At 44.4% G+C, this 19,292-nt stretch overlaps 1 protein-coding gene across 1 annotated transcript in view; it reads left to right on the top strand.

Moving 5' to 3' along the window:
- Nucleotides 1-19,292, top strand: part of Mccc1 (methylcrotonyl-CoA carboxylase subunit 1) — a 40,901-nt gene that overhangs the window by 17,365 nt on the left and 4,244 nt on the right. The window contains 7 exon segments of the mRNA XM_038346911.1: nt 3,255-3,382; nt 5,829-6,012; nt 6,735-6,844; nt 8,870-9,086; nt 11,157-11,243; nt 15,366-15,415; nt 18,495-18,632. Coding sequence (XP_038202839.1) covers nt 3,255-3,382; nt 5,829-6,012; nt 6,735-6,844; nt 8,870-9,086; nt 11,157-11,243; nt 15,366-15,415; nt 18,495-18,632 — 914 coding nt within the window.

Below are 19,292 nucleotides of genomic sequence, written 5' to 3'. Positions count from 1 at the left end.
GGCTGATTTGCGAAGTGGTCTAGTTAGTGATCAATCTTATTTTCTCTGTTCACTGTAAGGCAGCGCTTCACTGTAAGGCAGCGCTGACCTGTCTGGCTCCTTCTTTGAGGGTTTGAATGAGATTGTCTCCCATAGGCTCAGACATTTAGTTCCTAGTCATTTAGCAGTACTATTTGACTAGAAAATGTGGCCTTGCTGGAGGAAGTGTGTCATGGAGGACAGGCTTTCAAGTGTCCAGGCCTTGGGCCATTCCATGTGCACTCCATGTTTCTCGCCGTGGTTCCAGATGGGAGCCTGCGGCTTCCTGCTGCAGTCGTCCTCTGGGACCATAAACCTGACAAGCCCTTTCTTTGTAAGGTCCTTGGTCGAGGTGTTTTATCAGTAATTGGTACAGATGGGGTGGGAGACTCCATGCTGGGATGGGATTGGGTCACAGTCAGCCATGGCTGATGGGGAGTAAGGGCTGAGCGGGGTTCACAAGAGCTCTCACCCAAATCTGGTATTCCAAACGCAGCTCCCATTTTTTGTCCTGCCTCTCCCCACCTTTGTTCCCTTCCAGTCCAGACCAGCTTTCCCCAGCACAGAGCTCTCGGCAATTTCCCTTCCGAATCTTTCCCCTGTTCTCAAGGTAGCTCTGAAGGCTGTGCCCAGTATGTACACAACCCTTGCTATAAGTTCCTTCATACAGAGAGATGTTAGAACCTCCGACTCTTAAGCCAGGAAACTCAGACAAGATAGTCTCAAGACAGCCCTAGTGATACCGAGCTGCCTAATTTTCCCGTCTCCTGCCACCCTAGGTCTCAAGTGTGTGGAGGCTGCCTTCCCTCCCGGTGCTGAGGCCCGTGTGACTCTGCTTTCTTGGTCTGCCCTTCACTCTTCACCTCCACCCTCCCCCATGCACTGTGGCGTGTTTGCCTGAAGCGCTTTCTCGCTTTCTCTCAGCCTTCACCCTTTAAAGCCTCTGGGTTTTGTCAAGTTATCTGTTCACAACTAAACTTCATCACCTTCCCCGAGTCACAGCTCCAAGAATATCTGCTCCCTGGTTGTTTTGACTATATTCCCTAGAGAAGTGGGAGATTATGGGCTGTTTCTTAAAAATTGTTAAGGAGTTTCCTGTAGCCCAGAGCGTGGCCATTCTAGGTGACTAATCCTTGCGAGGTTGAGGATGGACTCTGTTATGGTCCATCGACAACAATCTAGTTGGTGGACGGTGCAGTTGAGCTAAGTACATCCTTACTAATTATCTGCCCGCCTAATCTGATAGAATACTACCATTTTTTATCGACTGTGACCAAGTCATCTCTTCCTCCTTGTTCTCAGTTTTATAATTGTGCATTTTTGCAGAATTGACCTCCTTATCATGTTTATATTGTCATCCTTATGTTATTATTCATCCGTGATAACATTCTGTGTCTGAAATAGCTACTTCTCTCTTTATCGTTTGTATCATTCTTCTACACTTTTCATTTAAATCAGTTAAGTCTTTAGATTAAAATTGAGTTTCTTGTAGACAATAGACAGTTGGGATCTATTTCTGAATCTTATACAATTTCTGTCTTATTTGGTATGGAACTACAGAAATTTAAACTGGTTGCTACTGTAGTTCAGATGTCTGCCATGCTTTCCATTGTCTTCATTTGTCCCCTCTGTTCTTCATTCTTTTGTCTGCTACTCATTTTCTTCCATTCATATTTTTCCTGATCAGTTCTGTTACTTCCATGGTTTTAATTGAGCATTTTATATGATTTCCATTTTTCCATTAACACATCAGTTAGTAGCCCCAAGACTCATAATATGCATTCAGGTTAATCCTAGCCCACTATCAAATGACAGCCTCGGGCCAGCAAGAGGCACTTGTCCTGCACATCTGACCATCTGAGCTCAGTCCCCAGAATCCACAGTAGAAGGGGAGAACTGACTACCGGAAGCTGTCCTCTGACCTCCCCATGTGCGCCATGGCATGTATGTGCCCCCACTCATAGACACACAATGATAGACACACACAAGTAAAGTTTGAAAACTTTTTAAAAAGTATTATCATCTCATGTCATAAGTACAGGTACTTTATAATAACAATTATATATCTCTAATATATCTTTATCCCTTTTGTTATTGCTATCATACTCTTTATTTTTATATAAGCACATATATGGAGAAATGCATAATCACATTCACTGTTTCTGTTATTTTAAACTGTTCATTAAATCAACTAGCAAGCAATTAAAGCAAAATTAGGAGTTCATTCTACTTTTCCTATTTATTTTCTGATGGTCTTCCTTTATATAGACATGTATTTCTTACAAATCTAGCATAATGACTGTATTCATTTGACAAAAATCAGCTCACCTATACTTAAGATAATTAAAGTATTGTGTAAAATTAAGCCTAATAAACCTGAGGGATGTTTGTTTACTATGCACTAGGGTCTGGGGCCCATTCCCAGAAACGCTAAGAAAAAACTTGGGGAAATATTGTAGATCTTGATAGATTACCAATAGACTTGGAGTGGTCTGCAGCTTAAAAAAGTCTCTCAGTGTGTCACTAACAAGGACTTTTCTAACTGGGAATAAGGGACAATATTGAAGACTGAATTTAGGGCCTAGTGCCTCTGAGATAAACGATCTACCATGCAGCTACAGCACTGTTCCTCACGAGGACTTTAAGAGGGAACCACGGAATCAAGGCGGGGGGAGTTATGCCTTATCCAGAGTTCACGTGAAGTGGAACGTCACAGCACAAGGCTTCTGGGTTAGGTATGTTGGGACAGTAATTCATAGTCCAAACACGTTCTCATTACTACAGCAGATAAGACTGGTGCATAATTTGGGCTCAGCATTTGCTCAGAATTCCAAAAATATTTTCTATTGCTACATTTCGTAAAGTTCTCTATTTTAAAGAAAAACTCATTTGTGCTGCAAAATATGGCATTTTCCTCACGAAATACAAATCCTATCCCATGAATGAAGTCTGCAGCAGTAAAACTCAATGTGCTGCATCGTAGAAAATCTTTTAAAATTATATTTTAATTTTTCTGTGTGCGTGGGTGTTTTACCTGTATGTGTGCCTGTGTACCTTTCCCGTGGAGGCCAGAAGGATGCATCAGATGTCAGTCGGTCCCCGAGTGGGAACTGAGCCTATGGAGGAGGGCCGAGTGCTCTTCGCTGCTCAGCTCTTTCCAGCTCCCATCCTAGGAACTCTTGCCTTGCTGCTGCCTCTGAACCGCTGACGTGTGACAGCTGCATCTTACCCGCTAGGAACTGTGGAATTCATTATGGACGCAGAGCACAATTTTTATTTCATGGAGATGAACACAAGGCTGCAAGTGGAGCATCCTGTCACCGAAATGATCACCGGAACTGACTTGGTGGAGTGGCAGTTCAGGGTGAGAAGGTTTGCCTAGTGACGAGCAGTCTTGGGCTATGGGTGGAGCTCAGTGGTAGAGTTCTTGCCTAGCGTGAGTGGTGAGTGATGCCTGGGCCCAGTCCCCAGCACTACCGGAAATAAGGTCAGTGCTGAGAATACATTACGTTGTAAACTACTTTTATGCTACTTAGGGTATCGCTCACTTCTGGGGTTGGGATAAGGACAGGAAAATGTAAGATTTAAAAAAAAAAAAAAACTGACTAGGCAGTGGTGGTGCACACCTTTAATCCTAGGAGGCAGAGGTAGACAGATCTCTGAGTTCAAGGCCAGCCTGATCTATAAAGCAGGTTCGGGGCAACCGTGACTGTCAGGGACCATTTTCCTAAGGATAGATTTGTCAGGGACCATTGTCCTTACAGGGATAGCAGAGGTCATTGCCCTAAGGATGTTTACAGAGAACCCACCCCTCATCCTACTATCTTGAGAGCTATCCGTTAACGGAACCCACCCCTTACTCCAATGCTAATGGATCACATCTGTTAACGGAACCTGCCCCTTACTCCAATGTTAATGAATCACATGCTTCGGCTTACACCAGGTGCTGGCTGATGACCTTCAGTTACCCCGGCAGAGTTCCTGCCTACCCCTACCTCCACCCCATTCAAGGGTATATAAGCTGTAACTTTCACCCCAATAAACGGAGACCTTGACAATAGAATCTTGCTTGGTTTCCTTCCTCTTTTCAGCTCATGTCTTGCAGGTTAGCGCCCCTTCAGAGAACCCTGAATAGCTGACCCTGCCGGCGGGGTTACACGTGACTGCACAGAGAAACCCTGTCTTGAAAAGGAAACAAAGAACTGCATCTGAGGCTGCAATGTTATTGGCACTGTAGGAACACAGATTCCAAATTATCAATTCCCTTCATCTTAGGTAACTGACCCCATAGGCCCTGGACTGCAGGCAGGTGAGCTGTATCATTGTATCTTGTCCTGATCCCATGGCCAAGCCTCTTGATCTATCTAAGGTCACAACGTTCTGGCCCAGGGCACTGTTAGAGTTTAGAGGTGAGACATGCTGGCCAAGATGAAATGACTAGGGAGCTGGGAGTGAAGAGCTAGGGGCATGATCTTCTAGCAACAGAATGATCCATGTATAAAGTTTATTTGCAGACTGCTGTCAGCCCATGAGTAAGTGTTCTTTTGTAGTACCCATTCACAGCCAATGTTCAGTGTTGTAGTCTTTGGCACTGTTGATGTGTCTACTACACACCATATACACATACACACACACACACAACACGCTAGATCTGTAACTATGTAAAAATATGAAAGTATTTAATATGAATATTCTTGATTTTTGTAGGATTCTTGGTTCATTTTATGTACCGAGTCTAAGTTATTTTTTTCCATACTTTGATGATGAACTCATGACATTTGGATAACTTTGTCTTTTCAAAACTTCTGTGGACAATAATGTCATGTTTCTTTGGTGAATGATTGGTGGTTCAGATTGAGCCAAGAGCTTCTTAGGGACCTTGGAATCTAGAGAAAACCAGGCACACTGAGCTACTAAGCATTAATAGTGTCAGATAAAACTGATAAGTGTGTTTGTTTCTAGAATCAAGAAAAGGTATTTTTTCCCCTGAAGCAATAACCAAGTGATCCCGCAGGCTCCTTGCAACTGAAGACACTTATGAGTGTGGCCCAGCAAAAAGTTGTAGTTACTTAAGGCATCGTGAGGGGTTGTTGGTGCTGCTGTTTTTATTCTAACATTGTTGTGGAGTTCTCAGGCATGAACTTTGTAGGTGACAGCATCATATCTCACTGTGAAAATGCTGGACACCTGACAGGACTTTTTAATCGTGGAGGAATTGTGTTCCTGAGCCTTTAGGAATGAGAAAGAAAACCAGGGATGTTTTTATTTCTGGATCTCAGGAAATTGCAGGAGCTTCCAAAAAGTAAGCTAGCTTTAGTCATCCAAGGACACATTGCAGACATGAAGGAACTGGGGCCTGACGTGAGCATGAGGTGCCCTGGAATCATGCATATGTGAAGTAAGGGACCTTGACATTTGATGAGTCAAGAATTCGAGCTTCAGGCCTGCCTCTAGAATCAAACACTTCTTAAAATAAGGGTTCAGTGGCTCACACAGCTGAGATGGGATTACAGTGCAGGGCCAGGAGGGCTTGGGATACTAGGGAAATCCTCAAGGCTTTCGGATGCTTCGTGTCTCTCTGAGAGGGAAAATGGCACAGAACTCCCAGCCTGAATGTGTAGCTAGGGCCACTCTCTTGAACTCAGATGAAAGCCAGTCACCTCAGAAAAGGGGGGGGGGAGGGCAGTAAAGATAAGCCAGTTTGAAAATGGTCTGTATAATAAGAAATCAGATTATATCCTAGAACATAGATAGGACTTTGCTAGTGACTCTAACGCTCGTTTTCATGAGGAGCACTATTTTGTTACCAGATTGCAGCAGGAGAGAAGATTCCCTTGAGCCAGGAAGAAATCCCTCTGCGTGGCCACGCCTTTGAAGCTAGAATATATGCAGAAGACCCTGATAATAACTTCATGCCAGGGGCCGGACCGTTGGTTCACCTCTCTACCCCTCAGGCAGACATGACTACAAGGATTGAAACTGGAGTACGGCAAGGTAAAACATTAAATGGGATCAAAGCTATCAGTCTAATTAAACTCGCAATAAGTTACTTTTCTCTCAGATGAGGCCAGACTGTGTGGCCCAGACTGGGCTTAAACTCCTGGGCTCAATTGAGTATCCTGCCTTTCCTGCCAATAAGCTAGAATAATATATCTCACCGTAATACCCAGATTAGACTGCATTATCATTGCGTGTGTGTGTGTGTGTGTGTGTGTGTGTGTGTGTTGTTGTTGTTGTTGTTGTTGTTTCATATTTTATTTAATTATCTGTGGGGTTTGGTGGTTTGGTGTACGTGTGCATGTGGAAGCCCCAGGACAACATACAGGAATGGTTTCTCTTACCTTATGGACCTGGGGACTGTGAAAGCGTGGGAGCTGAGAGTGGAAACAGGTTTCATGTGAGGGAGTCCGGCTTTGCCTTGACCTCCAAAGAGAGAAAGGAAAGGAAGATAGACCCGAGAAAACCAGCTCGGTATCACTGAATCACACAATAAAGCCTGGTATTCTCCATGGCTAATCCTTTTAAGGACAAGATGGGCAAGTTTTTAAGTCCATCTAAGCCTTGGTTTCTGGGAAAATAAAACTGCTTAGGGCACCTGCCGGGCAGGGCTGGTGAGGATGTGCCGGAAGTGGCAAGACATTCTAAGAATGTCTTGCTCTGCCTGCTTCATCCCTCAGGGTTGTGACATTGGCAGTGACAGTATCCCTCGATTCTAGGAGATGAAGTCTCGGTGCATTACGACCCCATGATCGCAAAGCTCGTGGTATGGGCTGTGGATCGTCCATCAGCCCTGTCGAAACTGAGGTACAGCCTTCATCAGTACAACGTGAGTGAGCGGAAGCCAATTCCGAAGTCCTTTGTCATCCCCAGAGGCTCACATTATCAGACACAAAACAGTTCCTCCCGGGCAAGGCCCCAAGGCCCAGTGTAGGTTTGAGTGCGCTTTGTTTCGGTCAGGAGGGAAAAGATTGCAGAGATAAACTATTCACGTTAGTGAAATTATAGTTGTCTGTCAATCAGGCCAGCTGTATGAGTGAGTGCAGTCAGTTTTCTTAAAAAAATTATTCTTCATTTGACAGTTTTTTTTCTCTATCACACTAATTTCCTTTTTAAACAATCTTTTTACTTTAAATACCAATCCCAGTTCCCTCTCCCTCCCTTTTCCTGCTCCTTCCACCTTTCTCCCACCCCACCCCCTATCCATTCCTCAGAGAGGGTGAGGTCTCCCATTGGGAGTCAGCAAAGTTGATCACATCACTTGAGGCAGGACCAAGGCCCTTCTCCCTGTATCTAGGCTGAGCGAGGTATTCAATAGAGAATGGGCTCCAAAAACCCAGTTTATACACTAGACATCAATACTGGTTCCACTGCCAGTGGCCCCACAAAGTGCCCAAGCCACATAACTGTCACCCACATTCAGAAGGTCTAGTTCAGTCCTCTGCTGATTCCCCTGCTGTCAGTCCAGAGTCAGATGTTTCTGTGGGTTTCCCCATCATGATCTTGACCCCTTTGCTCTTATTATCGCTCCTCCCTCTCTACGACTGGACTCCAGGAGCTCGACCCAGGCCTGTGGATCTCTGCCTCTGCTTCCATCAGTTACTGGATGAAGGTTCTATGATGACAATTAAGGCCATCATCAGTTTGATTACAGGGGAAGGGCAGTTCAGGCACCCTCCTTACCATTGCCTAGATTCTTAGCTGGGGTCATCCTTGTAAATTCCAGGGGAATTTCCCTAGTGCCAGGTTTCTCACTAACTCTATAATGGCTCCCTCTATCAAGATATCTCTTTTCTTGCTCTTCCTCTCTGTTCTTCCCCCAACTTGAACTTCCAATTCCTCATGTCCTTCTCCCCTCTCTGCTTCTTCCCTCCCCTGCCACTTTCCTTTCTCCCCATCCCTTTCCCCTCTCCCCGTCCCCCCATCACATTAATTTTCTTGGTGCAAAAATCCCAAACACCTTAATTTCCCTTCATAGAAGGATTTGTAACACATGATTTTAAAATTATTGTGTTACTAACCTGCGTCAATTTCTGTGGCTCTCAGCACTGTGGTTCTACTTGTAATCCCTTCAGGGCCGCAGCATGGGGACGTGCTCTTACCGCCCCTGTAGGGCGTCTTTACCTGCTGACTGTCCTCAGCCCTGCTTACTTCCTTACTCTATTTCTAGTTGTCCCATTTAGAAAAGGACACTTTGATGTTCTCTGTCACCTTGGCCAGCCTCAGTCTCTGACACAGCCTCTCCCTGTCCCCAGAGCCTGTGTCAGATCCTGGCACCTAAAACTGCTCAGTAAATGAAATAAGGAATGGATGATTGAGGGAATGCATTCATGAACCCAAAGCCATAGTTACCGTTATCTTTAATCCTTTAATCTGTTTGTTTGTTTGCTTGTTTTTGAGGAGCAGTAAACTAGGGTTGTTGTTATTCCTTTTTTAAAATTTTTATATCCATGTGTAAACTTTGGATTTTAGTGTTGGAAGGAAGTTCTTTCCAGCCTATAATTCTTGTTCCCTTGCCAGTATCACACTCGTGCCTGAATTTGCAGTCATCCTATTCCGTGGAATCTTCTAAATAACAACTCCCATCTCTTGAAAATACATTTCGTGTCTGTTTTAAAACGTTCATCATTTTCCTAACCCGAGCCAGGTAGACAGCCCTGCTGTACTACGTCCTACGTCTTGTCTCTCTCCTGAGCTGGATTTTGAAGTGTAAGTCCAGATGTGCAGTGATACATCTGGGGCCCGTGAGTGTGACCCTTCTCCACGTGACACCTTATTGGGTCACCGATCAGATGCTTTTCTGAATATGTTGCTTTCCATATTCAGCAGGACCCGGGTTTGCTTCTCTCCCTAGATTGTCGGCTTGCGCACCAATGTGGACTTCCTGCTCCGGCTGTCTGGCCACCCAGAGTTCGAAGCTGGGAATGTGCACACTGACTTCATCCCTCAACACCACAAGACACTGCTGCCCTCTCACAGCGTCATAGCCAAAGAGTCTGTGTGCCAGGCAGCTCTGGGGCTCATCCTCAAAGAGAAAGCTATGACCAGCGCTTTCAAAGTGCACACCCAAGGTACAGAGCACACCTCTTCCCTTGCTGTGTCCTCTGAATCAGCAGGCACCGTGCTTCTCTTTCTGTGTTTCATTCTTGCCTTTTCTGCTGCCAATGACTGATCCAATTACTGCAGATGTTTTTCAGTGTGGAAAAGAACTCTTCATATATCCCAAGTGCACACATAAGCACTATTGAGTGCAGTGACTGTAGCTCAACTAATGCCTGTTTAACACTGTAGAAACCGGTCTTTTTCTACCAAGTGCTAGTTCTTTCTGTCTTGTGCTGAGCCCTATTGACTTTGTGCATCCACCACCCCTTGTGGCTTGCATCTTTGTGCCCATCGTACCTATAGCAGTGCCTTCGTGCCCGCTGTACCTACAACACTGCCCTCGTGCCCGCTGTACCTTCGTCAGTGTGCTCGTGCCCACAGTATCTACAGCACTACCCTTTGTGCCCATGGCAGTGCCCTCGTGTCCACCGTACCTGCGGCAGTGCCCCTGTGGCCCAGCATCTAGGCCACGGGAGACTCAGAGTCCTTTCCACTAGCCATATTTTATTATTGTGGTTTTTTTCCTGTCCTGTAATTCAGTTTCTGTCCGGATATTTGGGTCCTTGAGGCTGTCAGAGAATGCACCGTGGAAGGGTCCGTTCTGGTTACCACACAGGCTTTCCTCCTCCAGCGTGCTGTAGGTGCTTACCCAACCTCTTCCTGGCAACTGCTTACCTCACAGGCTAGCATATTATAGCCTCAGTCAGCTCTGCATTGAAAGGTTTCCCCCACACAAAAATACCTAATACAAAATCTGAACTCTCAAACTCCCCCCCCCCCATACTTACTCAGGATGTTAAACATTGAATTAAACGTAATTGTAATGGTAAAAATAAAACAGTACCATTCCCCAAGGGGGAACAGCAGGCAGAGAGCCACGAGGGGCTGTGGGTCCCAGGCAGGGAGCTGCAAGGTGGGTGAGAGACCTCGACAGCCTATCACATCATGCGGAGAAAGTGGGTATTTACTTAGTGCATTATGGAAGGGAAGAGGAAAGGGGAGAGGGAGGGAGAGAGAGAGAAAGAGAAACAGAGATGGAGGAGAGGAGAAGAGAAGGTACCTCTTGGAGAGATAGAAAGGAAAGCTCACAGGCTAGAAGCAGAAGGAAGATCTGCTTGCCTTGGGGGAAGGGAAGGGGAGTGGGCGGGGCTTGTCTCTTAAAGGAACAGGACAGACTGGCCTCAAACTCATAGAAATCCACCTGCCTCTGCCTCCCTAATGCTGACGTTAAAGGTGTGTGCCACTACCACATGGCAGATTAAACATAATTTAAGTCTACTTGTTTTTTATCGTTAGAATTATTATATTAAATTTTTGTGTTTAGTTTACTTGTGTTTTATGAACATGGGTGTTTGCCTGTATCTGGGTCTGTGCTCCATATGCATGCAGTGCTCATCAGGGCCAGAAGAGGGCATCAGCTTCCCTAGGACCAGACTTAATGGTTGTAAACCTCCCTTTATCTGGGACTCAAGCCTGGGCCCTGTGGAGGAGCAGCGGCTTTTAACCACTAAGCCATTTCTTTTGCCCCAGGGTCATTCTGTGTCCCTGCCTACTATAGTATTGTTGTTAGCATCTTTGATTTTAGATTTTTTTTCAAGATCATTCTATTGAAAGCTTAAAGAATACAACTGTATCTTTAGATTTGTTTGCTCTGTTTCCACTTTGTTCCTTTATTCTTTAAATTTATGAGTGTCGCAGTAGCAGGCTCCACGCCAGAGGCTTCAGTTTAGTTCCATCCTGTGGGTGTGTCCAGCAGAGCACGTCCACCTCAGCACATAGCGCTGGGCCAGTGACAAGGAGACCCAGAGACTGGGGCAGGGTGAGAGCTGGCTGACAAACACTCAGGTTCGTCCTTAGAAGCTGGGACTTCTCATACGTAAGTCCCTGAGATATAAGTCAGGGTATCTTCCTTAAATTTAAAGCAATCAGAGCTGAGCTGCCAATCGAGGACCCGGGGTTTATCTTCGCTTTTTGTAGAGTATGCATTTTTGGGGGCTCGATACTTGTAATTTTGTTGTTGCATTTTAAATTTTTTCTAGATCAATTCTCTCCGTTTTACTCTCAGCGTGGGAGAAGACTGAATATCTCTTACACCAGAAACATGACTCTGAGAGCTGGTAAAACTGGTGAGTAGCGTTCCATCATAAGAGAATGCAGAGTGTAGAAGCACAGCACATTAAACCGAAACCACCTCCAGCCAGGTCACGCTCAGTCAGCTCTCAGTTTTTAGATGGCCGAGTTGGAGTTGATCGGCTCAGGATCACGGGGCTAATGGTGCACATTTTCTCCCCAGTCCTGTGCTGTTAAGTGTTCTGAAATATTCTGTAAGACACACCTCGGCAAACAACTGAAGCAGAATATGACAAAGTATTCTGAGGAGCCCGGGGCCATGACCCGAGGCACGGGCTTTCTGAGGAGCCTGGGGGCAAGGCCTTTCTTCCTTGGCTCATTGTTCTCTGTATTGCTTGCAGGTTTTCTGCTCTAAGAACACTGCTTTTAGATTAAGAAAACAGGTGTTCAAAACTGCCAGGGGCAGAGGGTTACCCTTTGCTCAGGCTGTGCCTTGAAATCCACGTGGAATGGGTCATCAGAGTTGTCATTTAGTATGTGTCTCATCACATGAACGGCTGTCTTCAACAGCAATTAATAAGGAACTAGGGAGTCACTGCTCATGTTTCGGATGTGCTGAAGATAAAGCGGGGAAAGCCAGCCTGGGCACAGTGTTATGATGCCCACTCCTTTTCATACCGACTCCATGGTTTTTCTAATACTTTTCAGTTAGGTAGTTTTGTTTTTAATTTTTTAACTGTACTACTTAGGGAAGGCTCAAAGTAAGACTAACTCACTTTAAAGTTAGAAGCCGGTGGCACCTAAGGCGGAGAAGAGGTTAATAAATCATGACCAGGCAGATTATGACAGAGGGTCATAATCCTTGTGACAGCCATGTGACCGTCCCTTCTGCCTACAGGACAGTCAGTGTAGGTGAAGTAGGCTGGACATAGGACGTGAGATAGCCCTGAACTACAGCAGCCTCGCATAAAACGCAGGCATTCTAGTTGGAGTAGCTCCCTGCCCACAGACCAGCAGTCTTCTCTGAGTAGAGCATGACCTTTTGACTCTAGATATCACAGCCCTTGCTATTGTGTGGGAAACAGAGTGACTGCATTGTGATATCATGCCACCCTCAGCCTAGGTGGACGTTGCTGAACCACACTGGGTGATCTCTGAGCCTCTACAAAGGAAGTTTGCAGGCATGGCTCTACTCCGTAGCATAACTGGTTGCCCGTGCGTCCTGGGCGGGGAGGGTTTACTCATATCACTCTGTAAAGCAGCCGTCCAGAATCTGAGGATGTCTTATTAGCAACTCCTGCATGCTGAATGCATGGAGCAGTCAGAAAAATTACAGTGGCCTTTGAAACCTAAATTAACAGACAAATCCCATGGTCTCCTGTAACTCAGATGAGGGCAACTGCTGCTCTTTGGTATGGGTCTTCATTAAACCACTGAGGGGTATTCTGAATTGTGCTGAGCTTTATTCGAATTAAAAATGTTTTAAGTTACAAATGAGTAAGTATGTAACTGGAAAGCCAGCATGATTCCTGTTCGCTCTGTACTCTTAGCCCGTTCCACAAAGACAGTCTGATTCTGACGGTGGCTCACTGGAAGGGTTCTGAGGCGGTCTCTCAGAAACTGCTGATGAGCAGTGACCAGGAAGGTATCCCAGGCAGGAGGCCCAGCATACTTAGGAGACTAAAGGAAAACCAATTTTAGTTTTCTTAATGAAAATGACCAAGTGTTTCAGTGCTATGTTTATGACTTGAATTTTTATATATTATCTTGGTACTATTGGCCGTGTTTCACAGAACCCCCGTGTGGTTTCAGGAAGAATAATAATAATAGCTCAAATTTATGTAATGTTCTCAGATACAGTGTTACACATTTCCCAGAGATTATCTCATTGCATTTTTCAGAACAGGCCAATGAGATTCTGCTATTATCATTTAACACCCCCCTCCTTATTATCAACAACTAGTCTTTCTTGGCCAAGGGCAAAGCTTGGATATCAGTAATTTTCCAAAGGCCATAGAAAAATAATTCAAGCCAGAGTTCGACCCCACATCCTGAGGAATGCGTACTTAACGTAACACTACACCCCACTAAATTGCCATGCCTTATTAAGTGTGTAACAAGCTGTTTAAGATTCTCTGGTAGGAAACAAAATAACTGGGCAGGGAATAACAATTCACTCTGTGAAATTATAAGCAAACCTTGACTATAACTCTACTTGCATCCATGATACTAAAACACTTTGAATGTTTTGTAATGGGAAGAAAATTGATCTGGTGTAATCGGAGGCATATTCTTTAAAAAAATGTAAGGCATGTTTATAAATATATAGGGTGGAGAATTTTTACCCACCCAGTGTGTGTGTGTGGTGTGTGTGTGTGTGTGTGGTGTGTGTTCATGTTCATGACACATGTGTGTAAGATTTTTGCTGCTAGGATTGTATATGGTTGGAATGTGGCGTTGTAGCACTTGAAGGTGGAAGGCATTGTGTTTTTTTGTGAGCAGTTTGTTTCGGTTTTTCAGTGTTTATTTTTTGTTTTTTGGGGTTTTTTTGTGAGAAAAGTTTCTGATAGATTGGATTGAAGAGAGAATCATAAATGTTTTATAGTTTATAGTAGAAGTCTATTTATGTTCAAAAGAGTGAGTTCAGAGACCTAAAGATGCTCTCCAAGGACTGTGAATCTGGTGTAAATAGTATGGGGAAGGAGCAACCGTGAGCCAAGAGGCATCTGGAAATATCAACTCGACCATTTTCCCCTTTGCTCAGAGCTGAGCCACACATAGGGGACAGGAAGAAAACAAAGCTGAGAGCTTTAGACCTTACATATTATGAATTTAAATTTTTTAAAGAAAATGCCTCCGATTACACCATTTCAATTTTCTTCCCATTACAAAACATTCAAAGTGTTTTAGTGTCATGGATGCAAGTAGAGTTATAGTAAAGGTTTGCTTATAATTTCACAGAGTGAATTGTTATTCCCTGCCCCAGTTATTTTGTTTCCTACCAGAGAATCTTAAACAGCTTGTTACACATTTAATAAGGCATGGCAATTTAGCAGGGCGTAGTGTGATATTAGCATACATTCCTCAGGGCGTGGAGTCTAACTCTGGCTTGAATTATTTTTGTAATTCAAAATTCCTGGTAATTGCAAATTACCATTAAAGTAACTTGAATATGGAAATGAGAGGGCTGAGATAGGAAGCAGGGGGGCCCCAAGTGGCCCTCAGAGCCAGTCAGCCCAGGTCAGGGAGAGTATCGGGAAGGCAAGGATGAGACACAGGACAGATTCTGGAAGGAAAGAACTTGACAGCCAAGTGCTGCCCAGTGGACATAGAAGACATAGCATAAGGCGAGGGTGAAAAGCTTCAAGCCAGATGCCAGATCAGCTGTGCCCGTCTGGAGCTTATGAGTCGTGAGGGACAGTGCTAGAACAAAGACGTTCATTTCAGTGCCAGCGGCACCCAGCTGGGCATAACTGATCAGAGTTCTAGAGGACATCAAGACGAAAACACCCAAGTTGGCAGCATCCAATGATGGCCAGGACATCCGGTCCATGAAATGGTGTTAATGTGTACAGCTCTGATCACAAAAATGCTTGTTGCTAGGAATTGAACCCAGGGCCTTGCAGATACTGCATCAAAACACTCACATAAAATTGATTTCCAACTTGGAGAATGGTCTTCACCCAATCCCATATTCATGTACACCTTGAATAATAACTCCTTATACTCTTATGGTCTGGTACAGTTTTAAAGCACTGTCACCTTAGTCGTTGCTAGCATTCCCACACCCACTTAGTGGCGGACCGTGAAGGAACAATGAGAGAGTAGCTGAGCCAAGACCACAGAGGTAGGCAGATGGGAGATTTGGGTCTCAAAGCAGCCCTTCTGTGGTCTGACACTAGTTGACGGCATTTTCTGACTATCACTGCAGCTTTTTGTGTCCAGGTGAAAATATGTCAAGTAGTCAAAATCCATTTTCAAAAGAGATAGGTTTGCCAATCCACCTGTGCTGAACCCGATCAGAGACTTTGCTAAGAAAAATATTGTATCCCCTGGAGTTAAGATGTTGTCTTTTCTTGGACTAGCTAAGTAACTTAAAGCTGAGAGGGAGAATTTTGTCATCTCCATTGTTTACATAATGTCTTTTTTTTTTTCAATTTCCCCCTTGTTCCATAAAGATACAGTCATAGCTGTGACGTATAACCGTGATGGGTCATATGACATGCAGGTAAGCCTTGTTGGTTCTGGTCTGTAGCTCAGAGCCAAAGCCTATCTTTCTCATTCTAAGTAGGGTTGATTTTCTCAAATTCCCCTTAAGCCTTTGACCACTGTGACTATAATGAGAATGTTGTGTGCTTTTATTTCAGAGCAGTTTGAGGGACTCACCCTGTATTGTTTCCAACTTGTTTACTCGGTTTGGCTATGATTTCCCTAAGCATAAAAACCTAGCAAAAAAGAATAGCCTTGGGCTGCAGAGATGCCTCAGCCGGTAAAGGCTAGGCTCACAACCAAAAATAGAAGAATAGCCTTGAACTGAACAGCTCATAAGCCCCTCAGATATGTGCACACATTTCACCAAAATAGCAGTGCTCAGATTTTTGGGCTTAGAAATCCTATATACACTTAAAAATTATTGCCGGGCGGCGGTGGCTCACGCCTTTAATCCCAGCACTCGGGAGGCAGAGGCAGGCGGATCTCTGTGAGTTTGAGGCCAGCCTGGTCTACAAGAGCTAGTTCCAGGACAGGCTCCAAAGCTACAGAGAAACCCTGTCTCGAAAAAAAAAAAAAAAAAAAAAAAAAAAAAAAAAACCAAAAAAAAAATTATTGATAGGTCAGATGTACAGAGAACTATTAGAAAACTTAAGAAAATCAGATGTACAGTGTAGTGGCGCAGATACATTCGTGTCGCTGTGGAACCATTGCCACCACCCATCAACGGATAAAACAAAACCAAAACCTCCCCTAACTCGTTCCTCTATTTTTTGACAATTTCCATCATAAATACAATGTATTGTGAACACCTCTTCCATTGCCCTTTCTTTTTTTTAATTTCTTTTTTTTTTAAAGATTTATTTATTATGTATACAACATTCTGCCTCGATGTATGCCCTCACGCCAGAGGAGGGCGCCAGATCTCAGTACAGATGGTTGTGAGAAACCATGTGGTTGCTGGGAATTGAACCTCTGGAAGAGCAGCCAGTGCTCTTAACCTCTGAGCCATCTCTCCAGCCCCCATTGCCCTTTCTTATTCCTCCCCCATCCACAAGACTTTTCTTTCCCCAACTAGCCCCCTCCAACTGTCCTGACTTCATTTTTAATCCACTGAGTTAGTTAGGGTTGCTTATGAAAGCATGGGTAGAGAGCTTTTTGCCCGCCCATAGGCAACTCACCGTTGTTGCTTATACCACTTAAGAAAATGATGCCCCTTTCCCAGTAACCATTAACTGCCAATCGCTCCCTCCCTCTTCCTCCTCTTCCTCCCCTTCCTCCCTTGGAAGGCCTGGGGACTTGTGGGCCTCTCTACATCCATGACAAAATGTTGACGAGACCAGTCTTATGCAGGCCTTGTGCAGGTGCAGCTTTTGCAAAAATGCCACCAGGAACGGCTGCACAGTAGTTCTGCAAAGTCACTTAGTTTTTTGCGTACATGTCCAAAAGTGGAACTGCTGCATCATGCACTAATTCTGTTTTTCATTTTTGGGGAACTGCCACATGTTCCCTGGAGCAGTGGCGGCATTCTGCATTCTCACCAGAGTGCACACGACATTTTCTGTGGCCTGGCCACAGGGTTTTCACCCCATCTTATTTCATAACAGCCATCCTCATGGGTACAAGTGGTCAGGTGTGAAGCGCTGATTTTAGATGAGTTAAGGATGATGGTTTGTTGTTTGTTTGTTTGTTTGTTTTTTAGTACTTTCTGGCCATTGGTATGTCTTCTTGGGAGAAATTTCTCTCTGTGACTTTTGCGTATCTATATTTTAATGCAGTTATTTTGTTGCTGTTGCGTTGTGGGGAAACTAGAACAAATATAAAATCTAATATCACATAAGTACTCAATGCATTAATCATTGTAAGTGTTACATTCTCACAGGTCCAATGGCTTCTAGAGAATTCTGCTCCATATTCAAGAGGGGGAAAATGCTTTAAAAGGCAGATAGAATCTTGGTCCTATTATGAAAAGGTTGATTTTACAGTTTCTCTAAATGGCTGTTGGAAAAACGCAAGGAATCTAAATGATGTCGCTCCAGGGTAAAGCTTAGGCTAGCCCTTAATTAAAATAACTCTATTTGCAAAATGAAATGCTAAGAAGGTTTTTATTGTTATTTATTCTTTTATGTGGGTCTCACTCATGAATCTAGAATCCATGTGGAAGTCAGAGGACAGTTCACAGAAGTCGGTTCTCTGTTTCCTATGAGTCCTGGGAATCATCAGGTCATCAGGCACTGTACACTGGACCTTCTTGCCTAGCTCCGTAAGAAGGTGTCAAAAGTTGGAACTGAGCTACAAGTTCAGTAAATATATCACGTTTAATATGAACTGAACAGTTTCAAATTCTGAATGGATTTCCCAGTTACATGTGTTAGAGTTCCCAGCGCTTTGAGACCCAGCAGTTTTCTCTGTCTTCGCACCAGCCGCAGGAAGTCACCCACTTTGGATGCATGCACCATGCTTCCTTCATATTGGCGCCTCTGGTTTGGGATCCTTTCTTGTTCCTTGATTAGTTAATTGACAGTTGTCCTGTTGGTTTATGGGAATAAATGTACATTTGTGAATTTTTAGACAAAACTTTTATACCCTGAGATTTCACAGATATTCAAATAGCTGTTTTAGTAGCTTGCAGGAAGGAACAAATGTCATGTTTAACTTAAGGGAGATGAGAATAAATCCAAATTCTGCCATGTGACCTACTTCACTTTAGCCCAAAGAATTTGCAAAGAATAGACACAGACTCTATTCTAATATGATAGGAATCGAAAAGAAAAACATAGATTTAAATGGATTTTCTGTGTGTGAGGGAAGTTTTCTCTTGCGTGTTATTCATGAGAACACTCTTGGAAACAGGAAAATGTGTCCCTTTGCCAGCTGCCTTGAGACCTAAGTTCTCTTCTGACACAGCCTCTGCAAGCAAGACAACTGTAACCTGTCCCTGTCCTTTCACCTCACAGCCAAAGCCCGTGGAGTCAGCCTTGTATGTGGAGGAATGCCCTCTCCGCGGTCTAGCTTCGCTTTCTGTCATTGCTGACCTTGATACTTGATTTTATTAACTCTACATGGTCATTTATTTTAAAGACTTTTTTTTCCCCCAGATTGGAGATCAGACCTTCCGAGTCCTTGGTGATCTTTGCAGTGAGGGAGGCTGCACCTACTTGAAGTCTTCTGTTAACGGAGTAGCCAGTAAATCCAAGTTCATCGTCCTGGACAACACCATCTATCTGTTTTCCATGGTGATGTCTCACTCTTGTCTTGTTTTGATGAGGTATCAGTCTGCAGCCTAAGCTAGGCTAGGACTCATGGCAATCCTCCTGCCGTAGTTTCCCGAGTGTAGATTAGGTGTAGGCTACCATGTCTGGGTTTGATGACGTCCCTCTTGGAGTTGGGATGGAATTGATTAACCAGAAGCATTTCACATCAGCTACTGAGGTCATGTTTCCCCTCCGTATTTCGTTGCCACAGTCCTACGTTTCTAGTTCCATTTATCTGTTTTGATCCCGCAAAGTCTCATTGTTAGACACGACAGTTTTCTTCTCTGAATTCAGAAATGGAGCTTGCACTCTCCTTGAGAGCCTCTGCCCTCAGTGCTGGCATTCTCTCATACTTTACCCGGACTCGTCTCCCTGACACTTGGAATCTGGGGTTGGGATAGAGGTGACCACTGGGAAAGCAGTCTGGACCAGATGCTTCTGGTAATAGGGAAGCGAATGGGTTAGTGGTGATGACTTGGCATTCAGAAGAGAGCCAGAGCGAGCTTGGCTTGGCTTCGGTGTAGAGCCTGATGGCCAGTGAGTCCTCAGCTTCTGGACAATGGAGAGTAGACGGTCCATCATCAGAGATGGGGCCACATCAAGATGGAGAGTAGACGGTCCATCATCAGAGATGGGGCCACA

The sequence above is a fragment of the Arvicola amphibius genome, chromosome 11 (genome assembly GCF_903992535.2).
Source record: "Arvicola amphibius chromosome 11, mArvAmp1.2, whole genome shotgun sequence".
Taxonomy (NCBI): domain Eukaryota; kingdom Metazoa; phylum Chordata; class Mammalia; order Rodentia; family Cricetidae; genus Arvicola; species Arvicola amphibius.
Note: the sequence above shows the minus strand (reverse complement) of the source record. Positions and strands in the feature narration are given on the sequence as shown.